General features: G+C 42.6%; 2 protein-coding genes across 4 annotated transcripts; both read left to right on the top strand.

The window, feature by feature from the left end:
- Positions 1–1091: 1091 nt before the first annotated feature.
- Positions 1092–3742, top strand: LOC146368812 (tripartite motif-containing protein 16-like). Of its 2 annotated transcripts, XM_084912861.1 has the most exons (2): positions 1092–2116; positions 2806–2953. In XM_084912861.1, the coding sequence occupies exons 1-2, from the start codon at positions 1331–1333 to the stop codon at positions 2860–2862; spliced, it is 843 nt and encodes a 280-aa protein (XP_084768987.1). In that variant the 5' UTR covers positions 1092–1330; the 3' UTR covers positions 2863–2953. The 2 variants fall into 2 exon arrangements, with proteins under 2 accessions (XP_084768987.1, XP_084768986.1); XM_084912860.1 differs by having other exon boundaries at positions 1095–3742.
- A 16861-nt stretch (positions 3743–20603) lies between these two features.
- Positions 20604–22580, top strand: LOC146368811 (tripartite motif-containing protein 16-like). 2 transcript variants are annotated; one of them, XM_084912856.1, is made up of 2 exons: positions 20604–21448; positions 22159–22315. In XM_084912856.1, exons 1-2 carry the CDS (start codon positions 20627–20629, stop codon positions 22213–22215), a joined length of 879 nt encoding a protein of 292 aa, XP_084768982.1. In that variant the 5' UTR covers positions 20604–20626; the 3' UTR covers positions 22216–22315. The 2 variants fall into 2 exon arrangements, with proteins under 2 accessions (XP_084768982.1, XP_084768981.1); XM_084912855.1 differs by having other exon boundaries at positions 20604–22580.
- The last annotated feature ends 961 nt before the right edge of the window (positions 22581–23541 follow it).

The following is a 23541-nucleotide window of genomic DNA, read 5'->3' as shown; positions in this document are numbered from 1 at the left end:
CAGACTTTCTAAAAAGAAAAATTTAATGTCCTTGAGCAATAATTCTGAAGGTTTTGTGATAGTGTTTTATAGTCCCCACACACCCTTTTAAGCTGCTTAACATTGACCTGATAATCCTTCAAGCATAAAAAAACACGCAACTCAAGGAAAGAATCAGTGTTGTGTATACAAATGACAGACAACTTGGCAAAGAAGGCTTTTAAAACTGTAGCTTTAGGCGCTTTGTTGCTTGCAGTAACAACATATGTTAGTACCCAGGACAGGTTACACCAGAAAGCTTCTGTTCAATGAAGATTAATGGGAAAAAAAAACAATCTTTGTTTCACATGAGTTAATCAGCTCATGACAAACAATGCAATACCCAGTTGTTCCGCAATCTCAACAGCAGGCTGAGAACAATTTTACTGCACTGCAACAGGTCAAAAGCACAATAAGTGAAGAGAACAAACGTTGTTCTTGATTTTTACACCTAATTAGTTTCACTGCAGCCCGTGACAAGCAAACACATCAATGCATAAACATAAAAAAGGACGAAAAAGTCTAGTCCACCTTAAGGGGAACACCCAACTCTTTTTTATCTGTACTGGCTCACTTACCAGGATGGGCGAGACAAATGAGTAAATCCCCCCCAAAAAAAACGAATCACAAAAGAAACAGCAAAACCTCCAGAGCAAGAGCAGCAAGGGGCTCAAAACAGGGTTGAAACTCAGCTTCTGTTGGAGCTCAAACCACGAAGGAGCACCACAGACTAAGACATTAGAACTGGTAAGAATAAAAATAAACACATGCTGTATGTGTAGTGCATGAAGTGACTGTATTCTCTTATTTATTGTTTTCTTGAGTTTGATTAAACTCCAAATGTTCTATTCTTTGACTTATGATTTTGATTTTCTAAGCTTTAAAAAAAAAACTGTCTACATCATTGTGTGGTTTTCTTTTTTTGTGATTATCACAGTGTCAGTTCTTTAACCTGTTTGTTTGACGATCCTCTCCCTCCTGTTTTGTGTGATTCTAATGTCCTTTTAGGGGATTCTTCTGTCTTTTATCAGCCAATGAAGGCTCGCGTTTTGTTTCTTAACAGATCTGTCTTGCATTTCTGTCCTCTCTACTGTGACAGGTTTGTATGGCTGTACTTGCCAAACATGTCCTGCCTCTTCAGAAACTCCTGTTCCTGGAAAAACCACTGTTGACTCCGCCCACTTCGGTGGTGCATAAATTTCCTTGTACACCCTTGTTCACATGTTTTCTAGTTCCTCGATGGGTGTAACCAGCATGTCTGTGGTGAGCAACTACTTTCCTTGTTTCTGACAATTAGACACTGCAAGGTGAAATGGCACAGCAAGAAAGGTTCTGCTGTTCAATCTGTCTGGATTTACTGAAGAATCCGGTGACTAGTCCCTGTGGACACAACTACTGCATGAACTGTATTAAAACCCACTGGGATGAAGAGGATAAGAAGGGAAACTGTAGCTGCCCTCAGTGCAGACACCCCTTCACACCGAGACCTGCACTGGTGAAAAACACCATGTTAGCAGATTTAGTGGAGGAGCTGAAGAAGACTGGACTCCAAGCTGCTCCTGCTGATCACTGCTATGCTGGACCTGAAGATGTGGCCTGTGATGTCTGCACTGGGAGAAAAATGAAAGCCTTCAAGTCCTGTTTATTCTGTCTGGCATCTTACTGTGAGAAACACCTTCAGCCTCATTATGATGTGGCTGCATTAATGAAACACAAGCTGGTGGAGCCCTCCAAGAAGCTCCAGGAGAACATCTGCTCTCGTCATGATGAGGTGATGAAGATGTTCTGCCGTACTGATCAGCAGATTATCTGTTATCTCTGCTCTGTGGATGAACATAAAGGCCACGACACAGTCTCAGCTGCAGCAGAAAGGACTGAGAGGCAGAGAGAGCTGGAGGTGAGTCGACAAAACATCCAGCAGAGAATCCAGGACAGAGAGAAAGATGTGAAGCTGCTTCAACAGGAGGTGGAGGCCATCAATCAGTCTGCTGATCAAACAGTGGAGCACAGTGAGAAGATCTTCACTGAGCTGATCCATCTCATCCAGAAAAGAAGCTCTGATGTGAAGCAGCAGATCAGATCCCAGCAGGAAACTGAAGTGAGTCGAGTCAAAGAGCTTCAGGAGAAGCTGGAGCAGGAGATCACTGAGCTGAAGAGGAAAGATGCTGAGCTGAAGCAGCTCTCACACACAGAGGATCACATCCAGTTTCTACACAACTACCCCTCACTGTCAGCACTCAGTGAGTCTACAGGCTCATCCAGCATCAATATCCGTCCTCTGAGCTACTTTGAGGATGTGACAGCAGCTGTGTCAGAGGTCAGAGATAAACTACAGGACATTCTGAGAGAGGAATGGACAAACATCTCACTGACAGTCACTGAAGTGGAGCCAGAGCCAAAGACCAGAGCTGAATTCTTAAAATATTCATGTGAAATCACACTGGATCCAAACACAGCAAACAAATATCTGTTATTATCAGAGGGGAACAGAAAAGTAATAGTAATGAATGAACAACAGTGTTATTACCATCATCCAGACAGATTCACTTATTGGTGTCAGGCCCTGAGTAGAGAGAGTCTGACTGGACGTTGTTACTGGGAGGTGGAGTGGAGAGGGAGAGGAATTCATGTCGCAGTCGCTTACAAGGATATCAGTAGAGCAGGGTGGGGTAATGAGTGCAAATTGGGACGTAATGAAAATTCTTGGGCATTCAATTATTACAAAAGTAGTTATACATTTTGGTACAACAACATCCAAACTCCTGTCTCAGGTCCTCGTTCCTCCAGAGTAGGAGTGTACCTGGATCACAGAGCAGGTATTTTGTCCTTCTACAGCGTCTCTGAAACCATGACTCTCCTCCACAGAGTCCAGACCACATTCACTCAGCCGCTCTATGCTGGACTCTGGCTTTACTCTGGTGTAATAAGCGCTAAATTCTGTAAACTATAATATAATTTCATTTTCATATAAATGTGCATTTAATGTTTTCTCCATCATTGTTGCGCCATTTCTGTTCTGCACAGAGACCAGCTGTCAGTCAACATTGTGGGTGGTACCTCAACATTTTCCAGTTGTTCTCTTGACGTTTTGGAGTTTATTCTCTGGAGATTATTCCTTCGTCTGTTTAGCCATGGAGGCTATCATCGCGCATAATGTTTTTAATTTGTAAAATTATTTTTTACATGAAAATGGAAACATCTCTGTGCTCCAAATGTGTAAATGAATATTTATATTGATGTATTTTTACCTTGTTGTTTCTGTTCCACTTCAAGAACAGAGACATGGGCAGACCCCCTTTAAAGAAATGTTCACACAGTTTTTTGTATCAGTATATAAAGAAAGGATAGAGAATTATATTTATGTTTAGCACACCAAATACTTATGATTTTGTTGTCTAAGCTGAGAAACAAATTGAAGGTTTTAATAATTAAAAGAATGTCACAGTCCTTTGTCTTCATTCTAGGATCTCCCACAAAAAAATAAAGTTTAAGAGTGAACTGAAACCGTTTCATAATCAGGGAATACGATTTATATGAGATTATATTCATATGAGAAAATGAACAGATTTTGTTCATGCACATTTTGTCCATGGATGACAGGATGTACTTTGCATGACACAAAAAATAATAATGTAATCATGTGACATCCGTGAACTATTTATTGCATGAAAAATATTTAGGAGTTTTTTGTGTTGGTTTGAATAAAGTCTTAATAATTTAAATATTTAAACTGGCATTAAAATGATTGAAATCCTGAAAATAATTCAATGTTAGATCATTTTGGAAAATGGGTCAAGCTGATTAGGTCATTTATGTAAAAAAAAAAAAGCTAAAAAAAAAAAAAAAAACACATAGTTGTATGAGGATTTTATGACAAATCTTTGTGTGCACATTTTTTACATAAAAGAATCAAAAGCATGCAAAATGCATCAACTGTATGGATGACATGTAAAGGTAAAAAGCACTACATTTCAAAAAATTGACTTAAAAGTAGATTTCCTGGAAAAATCAATCCAACAAGCTATAACACAGACAAGAAGACAAGTAAATGAATAAAAATGCCCGGTGAGGTCATAAGGGTTAAATCAGGGTTCAGTGCTGAAGGTGTCAGGCTTCGTGGTGTGGAGGGAAGGAAAAGAGGACCCAAACACAGGACTCGTGGATGAGTGATGAACTGAAGGCTGATTATTATTGAGAATGGATGAACAGAACATGAACGAACACTGAGTGGCTGAGCTAAACTGAAAACACGCACGGTAACGGCAACATCAACAATGACACAACAAGGGAATACACAGCTGAACGTGATTGAACTGATGACACACAGGAAGAGAACTAGAACATAATGCATGTGGACAGGAGGCACAGACAAGCAGGTGTAACCGGTTTCTGCCTCATCCCGCTGCAACAGTTCGACCCAAACAGACTCCTCGACTCTGCGTTGTGTTGTGTTTTTAAGAAGACAAGGAGTCTCTGATCGATCGTTGCCACTTTATTTCCTGAATGGAAACAACGGTGTTGTATCAGTGCAAATGGCTCGCCACACACCACTCCGCACAGCACACTCTCGTATGGCTACGGCAGACTGGCCGCGATTACTGCAGCAATATTACAATTTCTAATATACAATAAAATAACAGCAACAACAAATGATGTACCTGAATGGAAACAACGGTGTTGTATCAGTGCAAATGGCTCGCCACACACCACTCTGCACAGCACACTACGGCAGAACATCCCATTAGCATTCCGCTTTAGCATACAGTTTTACACAATAATAAACAAATGAAAAGTACATAAAACTAGTGTTGGACATGTGTCCACTAAGCACTTATTACACTCGGTGCCCATCAGCTAATCAAACATGTTTTATGTGTCTGTACTACTTAGCTATATCGTGTGCGGAACAATACAACTCACCTCTCGTATGGCTACGGCAGACTGGCAGCGATTACTGCAGCCAGCTCACCTAACCAGCCACGCCGAGAGGGGGGGCGCTGTTTCCCCATTACACTGACATTTGTGGCAAGTGGAATAATACCACATAAACACTGTTACATTCCCCCCTGCTGAATTCCACTTGCACACTCAAATAAACAAACACCACAAACAAAAAAAAAAAAAAAAAAAACACCCTTAAAAAAAAACAGGTACACCACAGTCACCAGAACACAAACAGAGGACAAAAACCCAATAATCCTCAAAAAAAAAGAACAAGATAAAAAAAAAAATCCAATAGCTAATCCACAGCTATCAACATGTGATAAATCTGTTCAGTAATACCAGGTCGTACAGTTACAAAGAAAATTCAGTCAGAGGACTATCCCCAAAGGAAGTAGAAGAAGAAGTTGGCCAGACCTCTTCCAAAAAAAAAAGAACAAAATATGCCAGTTACATATTTCATCACATCATAACTGTACGCCACTCTGACACAGAAAAATCAACGACAAATAATCAGTTTCAATTCTAAAGATCAGAGTCCCACTTCAACAACAATAGAATCAACTCACAGTTATCAACAATATTTAAACTTTAACAGGTCTTTGATGCATCATTTCAATCAACCTGGAAACAGGCTTAAGTAACCGTCCCACTCTCGATCTAGCACGGGTCCCCACCACCCTGCTAACATCAATCGGGTCTGCGTTGGGCGGAACAACTGTGGTTGAGACATGACCCTCAATAGCAGCTTCATTGTCCTGGTCACTGTCAGTAATGGCTGCCAACTCCAAAACAGAGGAGGCTGCAACTGGGGCCACAGACATAAGCAGGTCAGAATGTTGACCACCAGAGGTGGTATCTACCTGCTCCTCAGTGTCAACAGGGGGAACACTGGTACAGGCAAGCTCTTGATCTACAATGCTGCCTTCTGGTTGAGTAACCTCTGTCATCAGCGAGTCGCTGGACACTGCAGACGGTAAGTCAGACACCCAAGCTCTCGTTCTGTATTCGGCCGTGCCCACCGATGAGTTGCAGACAGCTTCTCCGTCGCATCCAACCATCAGCGAGCCAGACTCAGAAAGCTCATCTCCATCATCCTGAACTGAAGCACCACTGAGAGGGAGGAAGTTCACTGGCATTATCAGGTTGCGATGCACAACTTTCACTTGCCCTGTGGAATCATCCATCAGCTTAAAGGTGTGACTCTCATCATTTTTGTCAAAAACCGTATAGACAACACTCTCCCAGCGATCAGCAAGTTTTCTTTTGCCACGTCCCTTTTTGTTGGCCAAAAGGACGCGATCACCAATCGCTACTGGGGCTCCCCGCACCTTCCGGTTGTAGAGGTCCGTGTGACGCTTCAAATTTTTGCGTGCCACCTCCTGCGCCAAATCCATGGCCTCTGTGAGGTCCCTCCTCAATGTCTGGACATATCGATCATAGTTCATGATGTCTTGGTGCTCAATAACAGAGCCAAAGATCACATCAATCGGCAGTCTTGGCACTCTGCCAAACATCAGCAGAAATGGCGCATAGCCAGTTGTCTCATGGACTGTGCAGTTATAGGCGAATGTGAGAGCTTTCAGTGCATCAGGCCACCTTTGCTTGGCTCTCGGGGGTAATGCACGAATCATGTTGCCCAAGGTACGGTTCATCCTCTCGCAGGAGCCGTTTCCCATCGGATGGTATGGGGTCGTGTGAGACTTCTGGACACCTGCCACATTCAATAGCTCGGCAATAAGCACACTCTCAAAATTAGCTCCCTGATCCGAGTGAAGGCGTTTTGGAAAGCCGTAGATGCAGAAGTAGTTATGCCAGAGTTGGTGTGCTACCGCCTTAGCAGACTGATTGGGGCATAGAAAGGCCTGAGCCATCTTAGTAAAGTGGTCTGTGACCACAAGCACATCCACTGATTTGTTCGCCGAATCCTCCGCAGACCAAAAATCTATGCAGACCAGTTCAAGGGGCTCTGATGTTCTGATGTTCTCCAAAGGTGCTCTCGCCTCTGGCTCAGGCGACTTGCTAACAACACACCTTCTGCAGCACCGTACATACTCTGACACATGTTTGGCCATACCAGGCCAGTAGAATCTATGCCTGGCCAGATAAAGTGTTCTTTGTTGTCCTTGGTGACCGGCTTCATCATGGACGCCTTTCAGTACAGCGAGACGCAAGGTTGGCGGAACAACATACAGATAAGTCTTTGTCTTTGTGATGGGATTCTTGGAGACTCGATACAGCACACCATCTCTCACAGTTAACTTGTCCCAAGCCCTTAGAAGTCTCTTCGTATCAACCGGTTCACTTGCCCGCTCCCTCCTCGAGGGTCTCCGTCCCCTTTCCACATAGGAGATCACTCTGCACAGCACATTATCACGCCGCTGGTGTCCCACTAGGTCATCACGCGAGAAGGGTTCAGAGTCAGACTGGTTTGGCGTAAGCACAGTCTGAGAGCATTGGGGCAGAAGGAGAGCATGTGGCCACACCCTGGACTCATGTTCACTATGGGCCTGGAAGACAGCTCCCACCTCAGAAGATGTCAGCATTCCTGTCTGTGCGACAGCCGTGCACTGCAAAACAACAGGCTGGTCATTGCTTGAGGCCTTATCAGCTGAGTGAACAGTCCATCTGAAGGCCTCCTGAACCCCACCAGTGGCGACTGCCTCTGCTTCTGCCAGAAGTTCCTTATATGGAACCCTTATCAACCGGTGGGAGGCCCTGGGGTGCACGAAGGGCTCTCTGCTCAGCGCGTCAGCAACCACATTTTTAGGACCAGGAATGTACTTTATGTCAAACTGGAAAGGCGCTAGCTTTGCGATCCACCTCTGCTCACATGCATCCAGTCTTGGCTTAGAAAGTATGTAAGTGAGAGGGTTATTATCCGTCCATACGGTAAACTGATGACCCCTCAACCAGTGATGGAACTTGTCGCACACCGCCCACTTCAAAGCAAAGAACTCCAGCCTATGCGCTGGGTACTTGGACTGTGCATGATTGAGTGTCTTACTGGCAAAGGCGATCGGTCTAGATGTAGAAGCCCCAGCAGGAACTTGCGACAACACGGCACCAAGGCCACTGCTGGAGGCATCAACAGAGAGCAAAAAGGGCTCCTCAAAATTAGGATGGGCCAGGAGCACTCGATCCAACAAGGCCTGCTTCAGCTCATTGAAAGCTGCCCTGCATTCATCTGTCCAGTCCTCCTCACACAGCTTTGTACGCACCAGCCGGTGCTTTCGCCGTGAACCACGAGGGCCTTTATCCCCAGATGTCAGCCGAAACAGAGGTTTTGCGATGGATGAGCAGTTCTCAATAAATTGTTGGTAGAACATTACCATCCCCAAAAATGAGCGGACCTTCTGTTGGGATGGGACACTCGAACCCTCTTCCATAAGGTCTGCCTCTGCAAGGGATGTAATGGATGCTATTTTGTCAGGGTCTGACTGTATCCCATCAGCATTTACAATGTGCCCCAGGAATTTCACAGACTGTCTCAGAAAATGGCACTTCTTTGGAGCCAACTTAAGGTTGTGAACCTGGAGTCTCTGGAACACCATATGCAAGCGCTCCAGTGCCAATTCTTCTGTCGGGGCAAAAACCAGAACATCGTCAAGATAACACAGCACACTGAGGAAGTTCTGATCCCCAAAAATGCCTAGCATCATCCTCATGAAGGTGGCCGGACTATTGCACAGTCCTTGTGGCATACAATTATATTCGTACAACCCAAATGGAGACGTAAATGCCGTGTACTTACGGTCCTCCTCATGCACCTCCACATTATAATAACCCGAAGTCAAGTCCATTGTGGAGAACAATCCGTTCCCTCCCAAAGCAGCCAGTGCGTCAGCCGGATGTGGGAGTGGGTGAGCATCTTTGACAGTTCTAGCATTAAGCCAGCGAAAGTCGTTACAGATTCTCAACTCACCGGACTTCTTCCAAACTAAGACCAGGCGTGATGCAAACTCACTGCAAGATTTCCGAATTATTTCCCGTTCCTCCATGTCATTCAGAGCCTGTCTTAGTTTTTCATAATGAGTCGGCGGCACACGTCGGCATGGCAACCGGAATGGCTTGTCGTCCACAACTCGAATTCGATGTAGGCAGCCGTTAGCCTTGCCACAATCCAGCTTGTCTCTCGAGAAGATAGACTCAAACTGGGCTATAAGGCCAACCAGTTTTTCTTTGCCAGCTGGCGAAACTGCACATGAATCAATGTCGATATCAGACAGCCCCAGATTTTGCAGCACTGCATGTAAGGGGCTACAACCACTTGTCACCTCCTGTGAAGGTGGATCATCTGGCAGAGTGGAAACATCAGTGACTAAACTCTGCTCATCATGGCAAGCTGAGCCAGTAGACCGTTGCATATTCTGTTGCAAGTAGGAGCCAGTGGGGCTGAAGTTCTCCACTGCTGCACAGGGGGACACGTCAGCCAACTTCATGTTCCGTTTCAGTGTTATCGGCTTGTCAAAGGGGTTCAGCACTTTCACAGGGAGCCACCCATCACTGTTTAGATGCGCTACAGTTCTCCCAACCATAACTGACCTCGGTCCAGACCTTGACCCGGTGGGCTCTACAACTACAGCACTGCCCACTTCCTCATTATTCATTAACTGCAGCCTGCCCCAAACAAGGTGTTCTGTCAGGGGCTCTAATGTTACAGCTCTCTTTAGCTTGACAGTTCCAATCTTATCACCAACATGCCCTGGGGCCACCACTCCTGACATTGAACTCAGCAGATTTTTATTAGGCTGTTCTTCAGTACTCAGGGTCTTGCTGCATTCCTGTCCTAAATGTCCCTCTTCCCTCAGGCGATTACCCAGATACCTCATTAGGTTGCTGCCCAAAATGAGGTCCTCACTCTGCCCTGCAATCACCAACATTGGCACAACAACTTTACAACCATAGATCTCCACCGTAATGTCACACACACCTGATGGAACGGTCCTCGAACCACCACAGCCAATCAGGACGACATCCGTGGGTTGCAAGGTGGGGGTCTGCAGCACTGCATGATGTAATAGTTGGGGCATCATATTGGTGCTGAGGGTGCAGGCCATAGAGCCACTGTCAAGCATGGCTTTAACAGACACTTTGCCACCCAGGGTCACATCTTCATAGAACAGCTCATCATGCTGTTTTAGTCTGTGTGTGTTCTGAAGAACGGGTCTCCGGCCTAGCTGGCGCTCCTCACAAACAGTGTGTAATACAGATTCTAAATCATCAAAATCATCCTCCTTGGGGGCGATTTCAGACCTAACACTTGCCCCCTCCACATGTAGGCCATCTAGTTTCCCAGCTGCTGGGTGGCTGATTCAGGCCCCCTCACTCTGACAGACACGGCCCTGGGGCATTGAGCCCGTGTGTGGTCGCCAGCATGGCAGATGAAACATAGCTGATGGGCTCTACAGTGGTGATACGTAGAGTGTTCAGTGTCACCACAAATCACGCAAGGCACAATTTTGTGTGTTTGGTTCCGGGGGACCCTTACATCATCCTTAGCAGGCAGCTTTGCATGTCGAGGCTGTCCCTCCAGGACTTTCTCTAACAGGGCTATCACATGATCAAGACGATCAGTAGGTGGTTTTTCATGAAGGTCGGTAAGTGATGCTGAGGTAGAGGTTGGTGATGGTGTAATACACTTACTGTTGCCTGTCGCCTGCTGCACATTTGGACTCACCTCCTGTTGCTGAAAACTCAAGGCACTGACTGCACTAAACTGAGGGGTGCACTTCCGGTCCTTGCCATGCTCCAGCAATTTCTCGTGCACATCAGCAACCGTCCACTGCTGTAGGGGCTTGCACTTGAAAATAAGAGACAGTTCTGAGTCTGGACAGTGGCGGATAAACATAGCAGTCAGCTCTTTTGTCAGATATGCAAAGGACTTATTTTGTCTCTTCAGACAGTCTTCAGTCACCTCCATGGCTCTGTTCAACCTGAGCCAGTAATCAAACGGTGTTTCACCTGAGTTGGGTAGTGTTGCATAAAAGTCAGCTAAAGGCATGCTTGAACAGGCAGTGTCACTGAAGTGCTGCTTTAAGATCTCAAAAATGGGCTCTGGGCCCCTCTCAAGACACACAGATGGCTTACTACGTATGCCCACCTTGACTATTTCTCGTGCCCTCCCCAGCAGTTTACTTAGCACATCATCAGCTTGTTCAGCAACTGGTACCCCTCTTCTCTTAAAAAAAGTCATCATCATTTCCTCCCATTCCTGAACACTGCATGTATCACAGCCATCCCCTCTAAAACACACAGGTTCTTTAACATCAGACTTTACAATCACATTCAATAGTGAAGGTTCTGATAACACATTATTGGCAGACCCAACAACACTGTTTCCCACTCCAGAGCCCAACCGAGATTCAAGACAAAAGGCAATGCTTTCCCCAATAGAAAACCCAATTTGCGTTGCAATCTCTGCATAAAGGTTCTCTTTTGTGGGACTGGTTTCTGATCTAGTGTTTTGTAGATCATCACAGTTCCCATCAATAGGGTTTTCATTTAACTCAGCGAGGACAGGCTTAGGTGTGGATGAAACTGGGGCTGTCAGCAACCTAGATCTGCCTCTCCCAAATGAATGCAGAGGGGTAAAACCAACTGCCCCCCTTCCCCTGCCAAAACTGGGAAAATCTGCCATGGCTCAGCAATGTGTCTCTCCCTTTTTTTCGTTTTTCTTTTTTTTTTTTTCTCTCCAAAAAAAAAGAAAGCACAGAGCCCCGCCCCGATGTCTCTAAAGAACGCAGAAAATGGCGGGACTAAGAAAAGCCAGTCTCCCGCGACTTTTCCACCTTCCAGGAAGTAGACGGCCCCGTTGCGGTCGCAGGATTGCAGGAGCTGGGGTCACGGCACCAGTGTAACCGGTTTCTGCCTCATCCCGCTGCAACAGTTCGACCCAAACAGACTCCTCGACTCTGCGTTGTGTTGTGTTTTTAAGAAGACAAGGAGTCTCTGATCGATCGTTGCCACTTTATTTCCTGAATGGAAACAACGGTGTTGTATCAGTGCAAATGGCTCGCCACACACCACTCCGCACAGCACACTCTCGTATGGCTACGGCAGACTGGCCGCGATTACTGCAGCAATATTACAATTTCTAATATACAATAAAATAACAGCAACAACAAATGATGTACCTGAATGGAAACAACGGTGTTGTATCAGTGCAAATGGCTCGCCACACACCACTCTGCACAGCACACTACGGCAGAACATCCCATTAGCATTCCGCTTTAGCATACAGTTTTACACAATAATAAACAAATGAAAAGTACATAAAACTAGTGTTGGACATGTGTCCACTAAGCACTTATTACACTCGGTGCCCATCAGCTAATCAAACATGTTTTATGTGTCTGTACTACTTAGCTATATCGTGTGCGGAACAATACAACTCACCTCTCGTATGGCTACGGCAGACTGGCAGCGATTACTGCAGCCAGCTCACCTAACCAGCCACGCCGAGAGGGGGGGCGCTGTTTCCCCATTACACTGACATTTGTGGCAAGTGGAATAATACCACATAAACACCGTTACACAGGAAATATGAACAAGTGAAAAAGGAACCCAACATAAACAGAAAACACAGGGTCAGCGACCCAGGAACCCTGACAGAAGGCCATTTAAAGTTTATGCTTTTTACTGTATTGTAGCTGCATTGTTAAATACATATATGAACTCAAGTAACCCCATACATACCATAATTTATTTATACTGCACCTTAAAAACAACACATGGCCGACCAAAGTGCTGTACAGCAGAAATATAAAAAGTACAATAAAAATAACAAATACCGTACATAAATAACAATAAAATAACAGTTCCAGTTACCGACTGAGTCAAAGGCCAGCAAATAAAAATGAGTTTTAATGAGATTTACCACCATTGATGTAGACGGCCTAATGTGAAGAGGAAGATCATCCCAAACCTTCGGGGCCACAATAGAGAACACTCGGTCTCCTCTAAGTTTCAGCTGTGATTTAGGGACTGAGAGCAACAGCTTTAGCTCGTACATATGTATTTATATTGTTTTCAATGTCATGCTGTAACCTACGGATAAGTCTTGTACATTCAATAGCAGGCTGCCACACCCACAGCTGAACTATACTGTACCTGTATATAAGAAGATTCATTTATTTGGAATGGCTCTTTAGTGGGAAGATAAGATATGAGTGGACAGGATGCCACCAGAGCAGACCAGTGTCAACAAGAAGCACTCTGAGAGTGCAAACCACTGCCAAGGCAGCTACTCTAGTCCACCTTAAGGGCAATACCCAAGTCCTCCAAAAAAAACAAATCACAAAAGAAACAGCAAAACCTCCACATCAGGAGCAGCAAGGGGCTCAAAACAGGGTTGAAACTCAGCTTCTGTTGGAGCTCGAACCATGAAGGAGCACCACAGACTAAGACAGTAGAATTGGTAATAAATAAGAATAAAAATAAACACATGTCATATGTGTAGTACATGAAGTGACTGTATTCTCTTATTTATTGTTTTCTTGTGTTTGATGAAACCCCAAATTATTTATTCAATTCACAAAACAAACAGCAAAACCTAATCATCCACAGCAGGAGCAGCAAGGGAGTTCAGTTGGACCGAAAAACCTTCTCTTGTTCGATCTGTTTGGATCTACTGAAGGATCCGGTGACTATTCCCTGTGGACACAGCTACTGCATGAACTGTATTAAAAGCTTCTGGGATGAAGAGGAAGAGAAGAAAATCTACAGCTGCCCTCAGTGCCGGAGGACTTTCACAGCGAGGCCTTTCCTGATGAAAAACACCATGTTAGCAGATTTAGTGGAGGAGCTGAAGAAGACTGGACTCCAAGCTGCTCCTGCTGATCACTGCTATGCTGGACCTGAAGATGTGGCCTGTGATGTCTGCACTGGAAGACAAATGAAAGCCTTCAAGTCCTGTCTGATGTGTTTGGTCTCTTACTCCTTAATTGGATAATCCAAATTGCCCTGTGACAGACTGGAGACCTGTCCAGCATGTCCCTGCCTCTTGCCCTATGACAGCTGGGATAGGCTCCAGTGCCCCCCGCGAACTTGAAAAGGATGGATGGAAGTGAATGGACACATTCACTATATGTATGTATGTATGTAATGAATGAAGACATAATTCTTTGTGGTTAATTTTAATGTGTGGACAAATGGACACTTTTTTAAATGCATTTTGAGGTGTGAACAAACCTTCATTCCAAGGTCTCACTCAGATTTGAGGAAGAATATGTGAAACTAGTCTGAGGAGAAAACTGAAGCAGTTTTCCTCCTGAAAGATCAAAGTTCATTTAGAGCAGAACAACCCAGGACATTCATCAGTCAGAGAGACTTGTTGGCTTATTTCACTAAAACAGCTTCGTTACAGAGAAATAATTCTAGCTGTCTTTTTATTTGTAAAGCCAGTCTTTTATTAACTCATTCATTTTCATTTTACTTGTTTATTTTTACACATACTTGTACACATTTCTTTAACAAAATCATAATAATCACACATTTCTATAGCAGCTCACTTTGTTCATGTTTTTAATTCAATTTTCAATTCAATTCCATTTTGTTCATATGCAAAATCGCAACGACAGACACCTCCATGCACTTTATGTTGTAAGGTAGACAATAGTACAATAATACATATAGGCACAAATCCAACAATCATATGACCCCCTATGAGCACTTTGGCGACAGTGGGAAGGAAAAACTCCCCTCTAACAGGAAGAAACCTCTCATTTTATGGAAGAATCTTTGAAAATATATATGTTGACCTGTATTCAGTAATATTTTAGAAACAGTTGGTTTTGCTATCATGCAGTCCACGTTTGCATAAATATGCCTCGGTCTGTATTATAGTTCCTGTGGTCCTGTTTGCAGAGCTTTATTAACAATTTGGGATTAAAAAAGTATTCGGATTCTGATTTAAACACAAACACGATGCACAGGTTATGCAGCTGCAGACTCTCAGCAGGAGCTCAGTTCAAAAGGACATGAAAATGTAGTAAGTGTAGAGGTTTATATAGCATTTTATTATACACCAGATGAGTCTGTTGGATGTGGGTTGAGCGCTCTAAATATAAAAACGTTGTGTTCAAAGGTTACCCAGCTGTCAGATCAGTGTATGGTGTGTCCCAAAGAGTAAAACTTTATTTAATATCTTGGGAACTGTAAACAACATTAGTGGGTAATGAAAAATCTAAACCTGTGGATTCATGTTAGACGTGTGCTAAGGCAATATGTGGTTTTCATGTTCTGCTGAGCCAGCTAAGGCAATTTAAGCCAGCCTGTGTTAACTTCCTTTGTGGTGTAAAACTGGTTAGGTTCCAGATTAGAGATCAACAGATATAAAATCATCGCACACTGACCAATCAGTTCTCTGGGAAATATTGTCACTGAATAAAATGAGTGATAAATAATACAGAACCTAATGGCTTTGACTCCAGTACTCTGTCTTTGCAGCACAGTCCTCAGCACTTCTGTTGTAACAGTTTGTGCTCTACGACAGACTTCCAGTGCTGAGTTTACTGATCTTATCACACACACGCCTTCAAAATGATGTTGCTCAAACTTATCTGTTGTTTAGCCAGCTGCTCCTACAGAGTAGATCACATTTCCTTGAATTTTCTGCTAAATTGTTTCTCTCCTCCTTTAAAATGTGCCTCACAATCTAACAGTAGCTCTGAATGTTGTCACTTTGTGCCAGGAAGCATCTTGGCATTGACTTTCAGTCCAGAATTTGAAATGTGTACTGGCTAGAGGTCAACCATGTAAAGACAGACAGGAGTGATTTGTAACAGGAGGACAATAGCAAGAGTGAAAGGGAGGGTTTACACAGTGGTAGTGAGACTTAGAGGTGGCAAAGCTGAAGACCAGGATAGACGAGGTTAGAGATGGAGGAAATAAAGGAATAAAAGACCAAAGATAAGATTAATGGATGCAGTGAAGGAAAACATCCAGCGGGTTGGTGTGACAGAGGAAGATAACTGGGAGAGATGGAGGAAAATGATCTGCAACCCCTGAAGGGAGCGGCCGAAAGAAGACGACGACTGACATTCCACAGCAAGTTGCTCATTTCAGCTCATTTCTGTTGTTGTCTTTCAGTCAGGAAGAGCGACCTAGTTTTGCAGAGTTATGTCCACTATGTCCGCTTACATAAAGCCATGTCAGGGTGTTGGTGAGGTGTTGGATTCCAGCAATTCTTGTTCCAAAGAAAACAACCTGAATCCCTGTGAGAGCAGCTGTAAAGCACCTCTACAAGACAACTTTTTAAATGGTTATGGTCAGTTATTATTCATTATTACTATATTTTATTGAATGGCAGTACCAATAAGATGGTCGATTTTACGCTAGAGGCCCAATGAGACAGGGTGTCATTAATTGTGGAGCAACTGCAGCTGTAGTAACAGGATCAGTACTGAGCAGAATGGAAGAATATTTAGGCTTTGTCTGTTTTATCTGTGACAAGCTGTTCTCTTCCTTATCCCTGCCATCTCTGCTTTACCGTCAGCAACTTGGATATCAAATTCAAACCAGTCTGACGGATCAGTGTGGGCTCGCATGAGCTGGGAGAGAACGCAGCAGTGGGTAGGAGTCAGTTGCTGCAACTTTAATGCAAGTCGCTGACATTCAGTTTACTCGTTTAGTCCAAATTAAATGTTGCTCCTGTATATTCTGTCCTGCTGGGTGTGAAGAGGAAAAGATGACAGAGATTTTTCAACCTTTCCTTTCAAATATAACATCTAATTCTGAGACAGACGTATGAAGGGAATCTGCTGGGATGGGCAGCAGGTCTTTGCTGCAGTTTAATTACCACCTCTATAAGTCTCAGCATGTTTTCCTGAAGTTGTTTTCCCCTTGTTGGCTTCAACCTCAAAGAATAGTTTTGTCAATGTCATCTAAGAAGCACCCTGATAACTGTAATTCTGGTAACTTGAATAAACTTGAAAGAACTTGAAAAACACCTTTTACTGGACAGATGGGATCATCCCAGCACACTCTCTACTCTCAAAGTGAGATGGTTCTTGTTAGCTGGTTGGATACCACACATCATAGTCCTCCAGGTAAGATGGTTTTCAGTCTCTTTAGGCCTAGCTTCCTGCTCCACTAAAGTTTCTTGAAAAATCCAGGACATCAGTAAATGTGGCGACGAGTAAATGAGGTTCAAGTAATTGTAGACACCATTGCCACCTGGTAAAAGATGACAGGAAGACTTTAGCTCCCCCTTAAAATTGTTATTTACATTCTGGCTGAGTGTGCTCCACAAAAAAAGATAAGACAGAAAACAGACACGTGCTCTGCAACATCAGTTTCACAAACGGCTGCTCTGTTTTCCATTAGTCACTAGGGGGCAGCAATGGACCACTACAGAATAAACTTTAATCCAAACTAATGCTATAATAATAAACTGCAACAGTCTATTGTGTTATATATATATATATATATATATATATATATATAGAGATAGATAGATAGATAGATAGATAGATAGATAGATAGATAGATAGATAGATAGATAGATAGATAGATAGATAGATAGATAGATAGATAGATAGATAGATAGATCACCTCTGTGCACAGATAGCAGGATAGTCTAAAGTCTTTTTCTTCAATGGGTATTGTAATAAATATGCATTCTTAGATGGCACTTTATTCTTCAATCTTTTTTAATATTGCCTGCAAACAAACAAACAAATTTATCAAATTTGCACGATTAAGCCTACATTTGAATGCTGTTTTTAATATTAATTATTTAGTTGCTCTCAAATCTGAGCTGCAGCTGAAGGAATAAAAACTAAAACCATCTGTCAAACATTAATATAATACTCAGTTATATTCCATCAGTTTATCTTTGTCCTGATGATAGAGTTGTGATATTGGCAAGTTTATTAAATTACACGATCTGCATTTTTGAGTAGATTAGTACTGACCTCGCTTAAAGCACTCAAGTATTCATACAGTGCTTTTAATATTAAACCTTCAGCCCTCCTGCAGCCAGTATACTTCCATCCATAGTTGTGACTGGTCAGATGCTGCCAACACCACCACTTACATGTGACCAGGCCAGTTGCTAGATTGGGAGAACTGAGTTGACAACCAGCTTTGTGTAACCTTTAATAAGGGTAAAGTAAATTCAGATGATAGAAAGCTACTCTAGATATTTGTTTAACTTGCTTCATAGTACAAGGCACATATTTACCTGGATTATTTTCTCACATCTTAATTTTTGTGTTTACTTTCAAGCTTTTTTTTCGTTCTTTGGACTTGCCTGCCCCTCGTTCATTTTTCAGTGCAGTATTCCCACATCTGTCCTGTTATCTAATCCAACTCTAGTATATAGAGCTTCTTGTTGTCAAGATGTCTGTTTTTGCATAAGTTGGATTTCCTGTTTTGTGTTGGACTCGTAAAAGGTTTGCTTTTGTTACTTAATTTGCTTCTGAGTTGATTTAGATTCCCTCCTTTTTTCATTTTAAATCACACAGTTTACGTATTATGCTCTGATTCCTCACAAACCCAGTCTGACAAACATGTAAATATGAGTCTAGCAAGTGTGTTGAATTTTGAACCTAATATGCTGCATAAATTTTATCAAGAGGTACACAAATTTTAACAACAAAAGTCACTAATAAATGCCAGAACAGATTTTAACAAAGAAACAAAGAAGAATAGCATCTGTAATTTAAAGGTAATCCTAACTACAGAGAAACCACTCGGCACTGGGGAAAAAAAACCTTTAACGAGGGCCCCTGACAATAAGCCACTACGGTCCACTCTCCATCATAAACTGGCACACACTGATCCTCCAGGAGTTGCAGCCCTTCACCAAATAGCCAGTCAATCTGTCATTCGAATATAATGATAATAAGTTAACAGCAGGAACATTAAGACAAATATATTAAGACAATACTCCGATTCTGCAAATGTTTAAAACCAACAGATACTACATTTGGCACATTCCCTTTCACCAACCTTACCATAAAAGGATGTCATAAAGACTCAGACTGGTTTTGCAGTTCCTGGGCCTTTGCCAGCTAGAGGCCAGGTGTAGCCGGGAGGAGAGGTGAGAAACAAATTAGATGCAACCCTTTCCACGATTTACAAAAATAATCTGGTGGCAATATACACAGCGGTCAGATTAAAGACACTGCAACATACATATTAAACAAATATGTAAGACTGCTTTCTTCCATTTGTGCAACATCTCTAAAGTTAGAAATATCCTGTCTCAGAGTGACGCTGAAAAACTAGTTCATGCATTTATTACTTCCAGGCTGGACGACTGCAATTCGTTATTATCAGGATGTCCAAAAGACTCGCTGAAAAGCCTTCAGTTAATCCAGAATGCTGCAGCAAGAGTCCTGACAGGGACTAGAAAGAGAGAGCAGATTTCTCCTGTTTTGGCTTCCCTTCATTGGCTTCCTGTTAAGTGCAGAATTGAATTCAAAATCCTGCTCCTCACATACAAGGTCTTAAATAATCAGGCCCCATCTTATCTTAATGACCTTGTAGTACCATATCACCCTATTAGAGCACTTCGCTCTTGCACTGCAGGCCTACTTGTTGTTCCTAGAGTATTTAAAAGTAGAATGGGAGGCAGAGCCTTCAGTTTTCAGGCCCCTCTTCTGTGGAACCAGCTTCCAGTTTGGATTCGGGAGACAGACACTATCTCTACTTTCAAGATTAGGCTTAAAACTTTCCTTTTTGCTAAAGCATATAGTTAGGGCTGGACCAGGTGACCCTGAATCCTCCCTTAGTTATGCTGCAATAGACGTAGGCTGCCGGGGGATTCCCATGATGCATTGAGTTTTTCCTTTCCAGTCACCTTTCTCACTCACTATGTGTTAATAGACCTCTCTGCATTGAATCATATCTGTTATTAACCTCTGTCTCTCTTCCACAGCATGTCTTTATCCTGTCTTCCTTCTCTCACCCCAACCGGTCGCAGCAGATGGCCCCGCCCCTCCCTGAGCCTGGTTCTGCTGGAGGTTTCTTCCTGTTAAAAGGGAGTTTTTCCTTCCCACTGTCGCCAAAGTGCTTGCTCATAGGGGGTCATATGATTGTTGCGCTTTTCTCTGTATCTACTGTACAATATAAAGCGCCTTGAGGTGACTTTTGTTGTGATTTGGCACTATATAAATTGAATTGAATTGAATTGAATTGCTTCGAGTGACACTCAATGTGTCCATGACCCCAGCAAACAAGAAGGGCCAGATGCAAACTTGGATGGTAGATTTCTGTTGTGTTCTTGGTCTTTACTTATCTGTTTGTTTGTGATATAAAAAATAATGTTTTGTGTCCCAAATATTGGCGGCACAGCAAGTATTTTGTTAACATTGCTGACTTACGATAGGTGTGCCCTTTACTAAAGCACATTATTAACGTGGAAATATAACATAATTAATGCATCATAACATGTACATCATTAAAGCATGTAATTATGTTAAACTTCTGTTTGTTGTAAATGAAAACATGTCGAGCATCTTGAACAACTGTATCTAAAAACAAAAATTTTAAAAACCCAACCCTGATGATACTTCCCTCTTCCACACGCAGTACATATTTCCTCATTCCTTCACGTTCATGGTTCTTTAAATTTGTGAGTGGGTGTAACCAGCTTGTCTGTCTGCAAGCTCAGACAAACTTTTCTATTATTGCAGACAGAGACACATGTTGGCTGTGCATGAAACTGAGAGCTGAAATGGCGAAGCTAGAATTTCAGAACGACCATATAAAATTCTGCTGTTCGATCTGTCTGGATCTACTGAAGGACCCCACAACCATTCCCTGTGGACACAACTACTGCATGAGATGTATCAAAGCCCACTGGGATGCAGAAAATACAAAGCAAGCTCACAGCTGCCCTCAGTGCCGACAGACTTTCACACCAAGGCCTTTCTTGATGAAAAACACCATGTTCGTTGAGTTGGTGGAAGAGCTGGAGAAGACTGGACTCCAAGCTGCTCCTGCTGATCACTGCTATGCTGGACCTGAAGATGTGGCCTGTGATGTCTGCACTGGGAGAAAAATGAAAGCCTTCAAGTCCTGTTTATTCTGTCTGGCATCTTACTGTGAGAAACACCTTCAGCCTCATTATGATGCGGCTCCATTAAAGAAACACAAGCTGGTGGAGCCCTCCAAGAAGCTCCAGGAGAACATCTGCTCTCGTCACGATGAGGTGATGAAGATGTTCTGCCGTACTGATCAGCAGAGTATCTGTTATCTCTGCTCTGTGGATGAACATAAAGGCCACGACACAGTCTCAGCTGCAGCAGAAAGGACTGAGAGGCAGAGAGAGCTGGAGGTGAGTCGACAAAACATCCAGCAGAGAATCCAGGACAGAGAGAAAGATGTGAAGCTGCTTCAACAGGAGGTGGAGGCCATCAATCAGTCTGCTGATCAAACAGTGGAGCACAGTGAGAAGATCTTCACTGAGCTGATCCATCTCATCCAGAAAAGAAGCTCTGATGTGAAGCAGCAGATCAGATCCCAGCAGGAAACTGAAGTGAGTCGAGTCAAAGAGCTTCAGGAGAAGCTGGAGCAGGAGATCACTGAGCTGAAGAGGAAAGATGCTGAGCTGAAGCAGCTCTCACACACAGAGGATCACATCCAGTTTCTACACAACTACCCCTCACTGTCAGCACTCAGTGAGTCTACAGACTCATCCAGCATCAATATCCGTCCTCTGAGCTACTTTGAGGATGTGACAGCAGCTGTGTCAGAGGTCAGAGATAAACTACAGGACATTCTGAGAGAGGAATGGACAAACATCTCACTGACAGTCACTGAAGTGGATGTTTTACTGTCAGATCCACCAGCAGAGCCAAAGACCAGAGCTGGATTCTTAAAATATTCACGTGAAATCACACTGGATCCAAACACAGCAAACAAACAGCTGTTATTATCAGAGGGGAACAGAAAAGTAACATTAATGAAACAACAACAGCCTTATTCTGATCATCCAGACAGATTCACTATAATGTGGCAAGTTCTGAGTACAGAGAGTCTGACTGGACGTTGTTACTGGGAGGTGAAGTGGAGAGGGAACGGAGCTTATGTAGCAGTCGCATACAAGAATATCAGCAGAACAGGGAGTGGGAATGAATGTAGATTTGGACGTAATGACAAATCTTGGTCATTAGATTGTGACAACAACAGTTATACATTTTGGTACAACAACATTAAAACTCCTGTCTCAGGTCCTCGTTCCTCCAGAGTAGGAGTGTACCTGGATCACAGAGCAGGTATTTTGTCCTTCTACAGCGTCTCTGAAAGCATGACTCTCCTCCACAGAGTCCAGACCACATTCACTCAGCCGCTCTATGCTGGACTTTGGTTTCACTGTTTTGGAAACACTGCTAAGTTTACTAAACTGAAACAGACATGTTTTTAAAGTTGTACATGAGTTGGCTCACATCTGTATATTATTATTATTTTGTATCTGTAAATGATCACAATGAATGTTGTAGCAGTTCTGCACTGTACTAGATGACCTTTATCTACAAGTTGTTCTAAAGGTCTGTTGAATATTTGTATGTATTCAAGTGGAATATATGTATTTGTTTTTATTTAGTTACTGTTTTTTTGTTTTTGTTTTTTGTTTTCCAATTCATCAGCTGGGACAGAGACAATACAAGACCTTCCTGTATATATACATATATATATATATATATATATATATATATATATTTTTTTTTTTTTTTTTTTTTTTTTTTTAAGAAATAAATTATTTATATGAACATATACTCATTTTGAATTTCATGCCAGAACAGTTTTAAAGTTTCTTTTAAATATAATATTTTAGAATTTGCTCTTTAAACTGAGGACAGTATTTGTGTCAACAGAATATTTCCTCAGGTGGTTTTATCAAGTCAGGTACATAACATCTCAGTACCTGGTGTTTACTTGTTTTTGTATGTATGAGTCAGAGGTTTTTGATTGGGTGTCAGGTCTACTTTGCAGACAGACCAGCTTGAGGTGGTTATCTTTTTCTGTGACGTTATGCTGTAGATATACTAGAAGGATGTGGTGCAGCATTCTTTTGAATGATTACAGCCTTCCTAAAAACATGAACATTTCCTTCAGAAATATTTTCCATTAACCGTCAGACTATTTGCACCTGCAGTCTTTAAAGTGGAGGTGAACTTTTATCATTACTTTTGAAAAACTAACAACAAACAGAAAATCTGTTTGTTACGTTTAAGAAGTCAAAATAATCTCATCTCTGCCATTTGTTGTTTTTGTTGTTGGTTTTTACATTGTACTAAAACTAATGAAGCTTAAATAAAAGAAATAATCAGTGTTGTTGAGAGCTCGTAAACTTACAAACTGACTTGTGTATTCAAACCTTTACACTCACTCTCACACTTTCTGCACTTTTCAACATCAAAACATAATTATCCCTGAAGCCTAATAACTGGTTGGGCCTCCTGTACCAGACATCAACACCAATCAAGAATTTATTGTTACTAACGATGAGTCTATTGCATTGTCATGGAGGAATTTTGGCTGACTCCTTATTGCAGAATCTCTTGAGTCAGAATCAAAATCATGTTTATTTGGTCAAGTTTGTGCACACAAAAAAGGAATTTGACTCTG

Source organism: Perissodus microlepis, chromosome 18 (genome assembly GCF_051167445.1).
Source record: "Perissodus microlepis isolate ML-2025 ecotype Zambia chromosome 18, ASM5116744v1, whole genome shotgun sequence".
Taxonomy (NCBI): domain Eukaryota; kingdom Metazoa; phylum Chordata; class Actinopteri; order Cichliformes; family Cichlidae; genus Perissodus; species Perissodus microlepis.
This window is presented reverse-complemented; position numbering and strand designations above follow the sequence as displayed.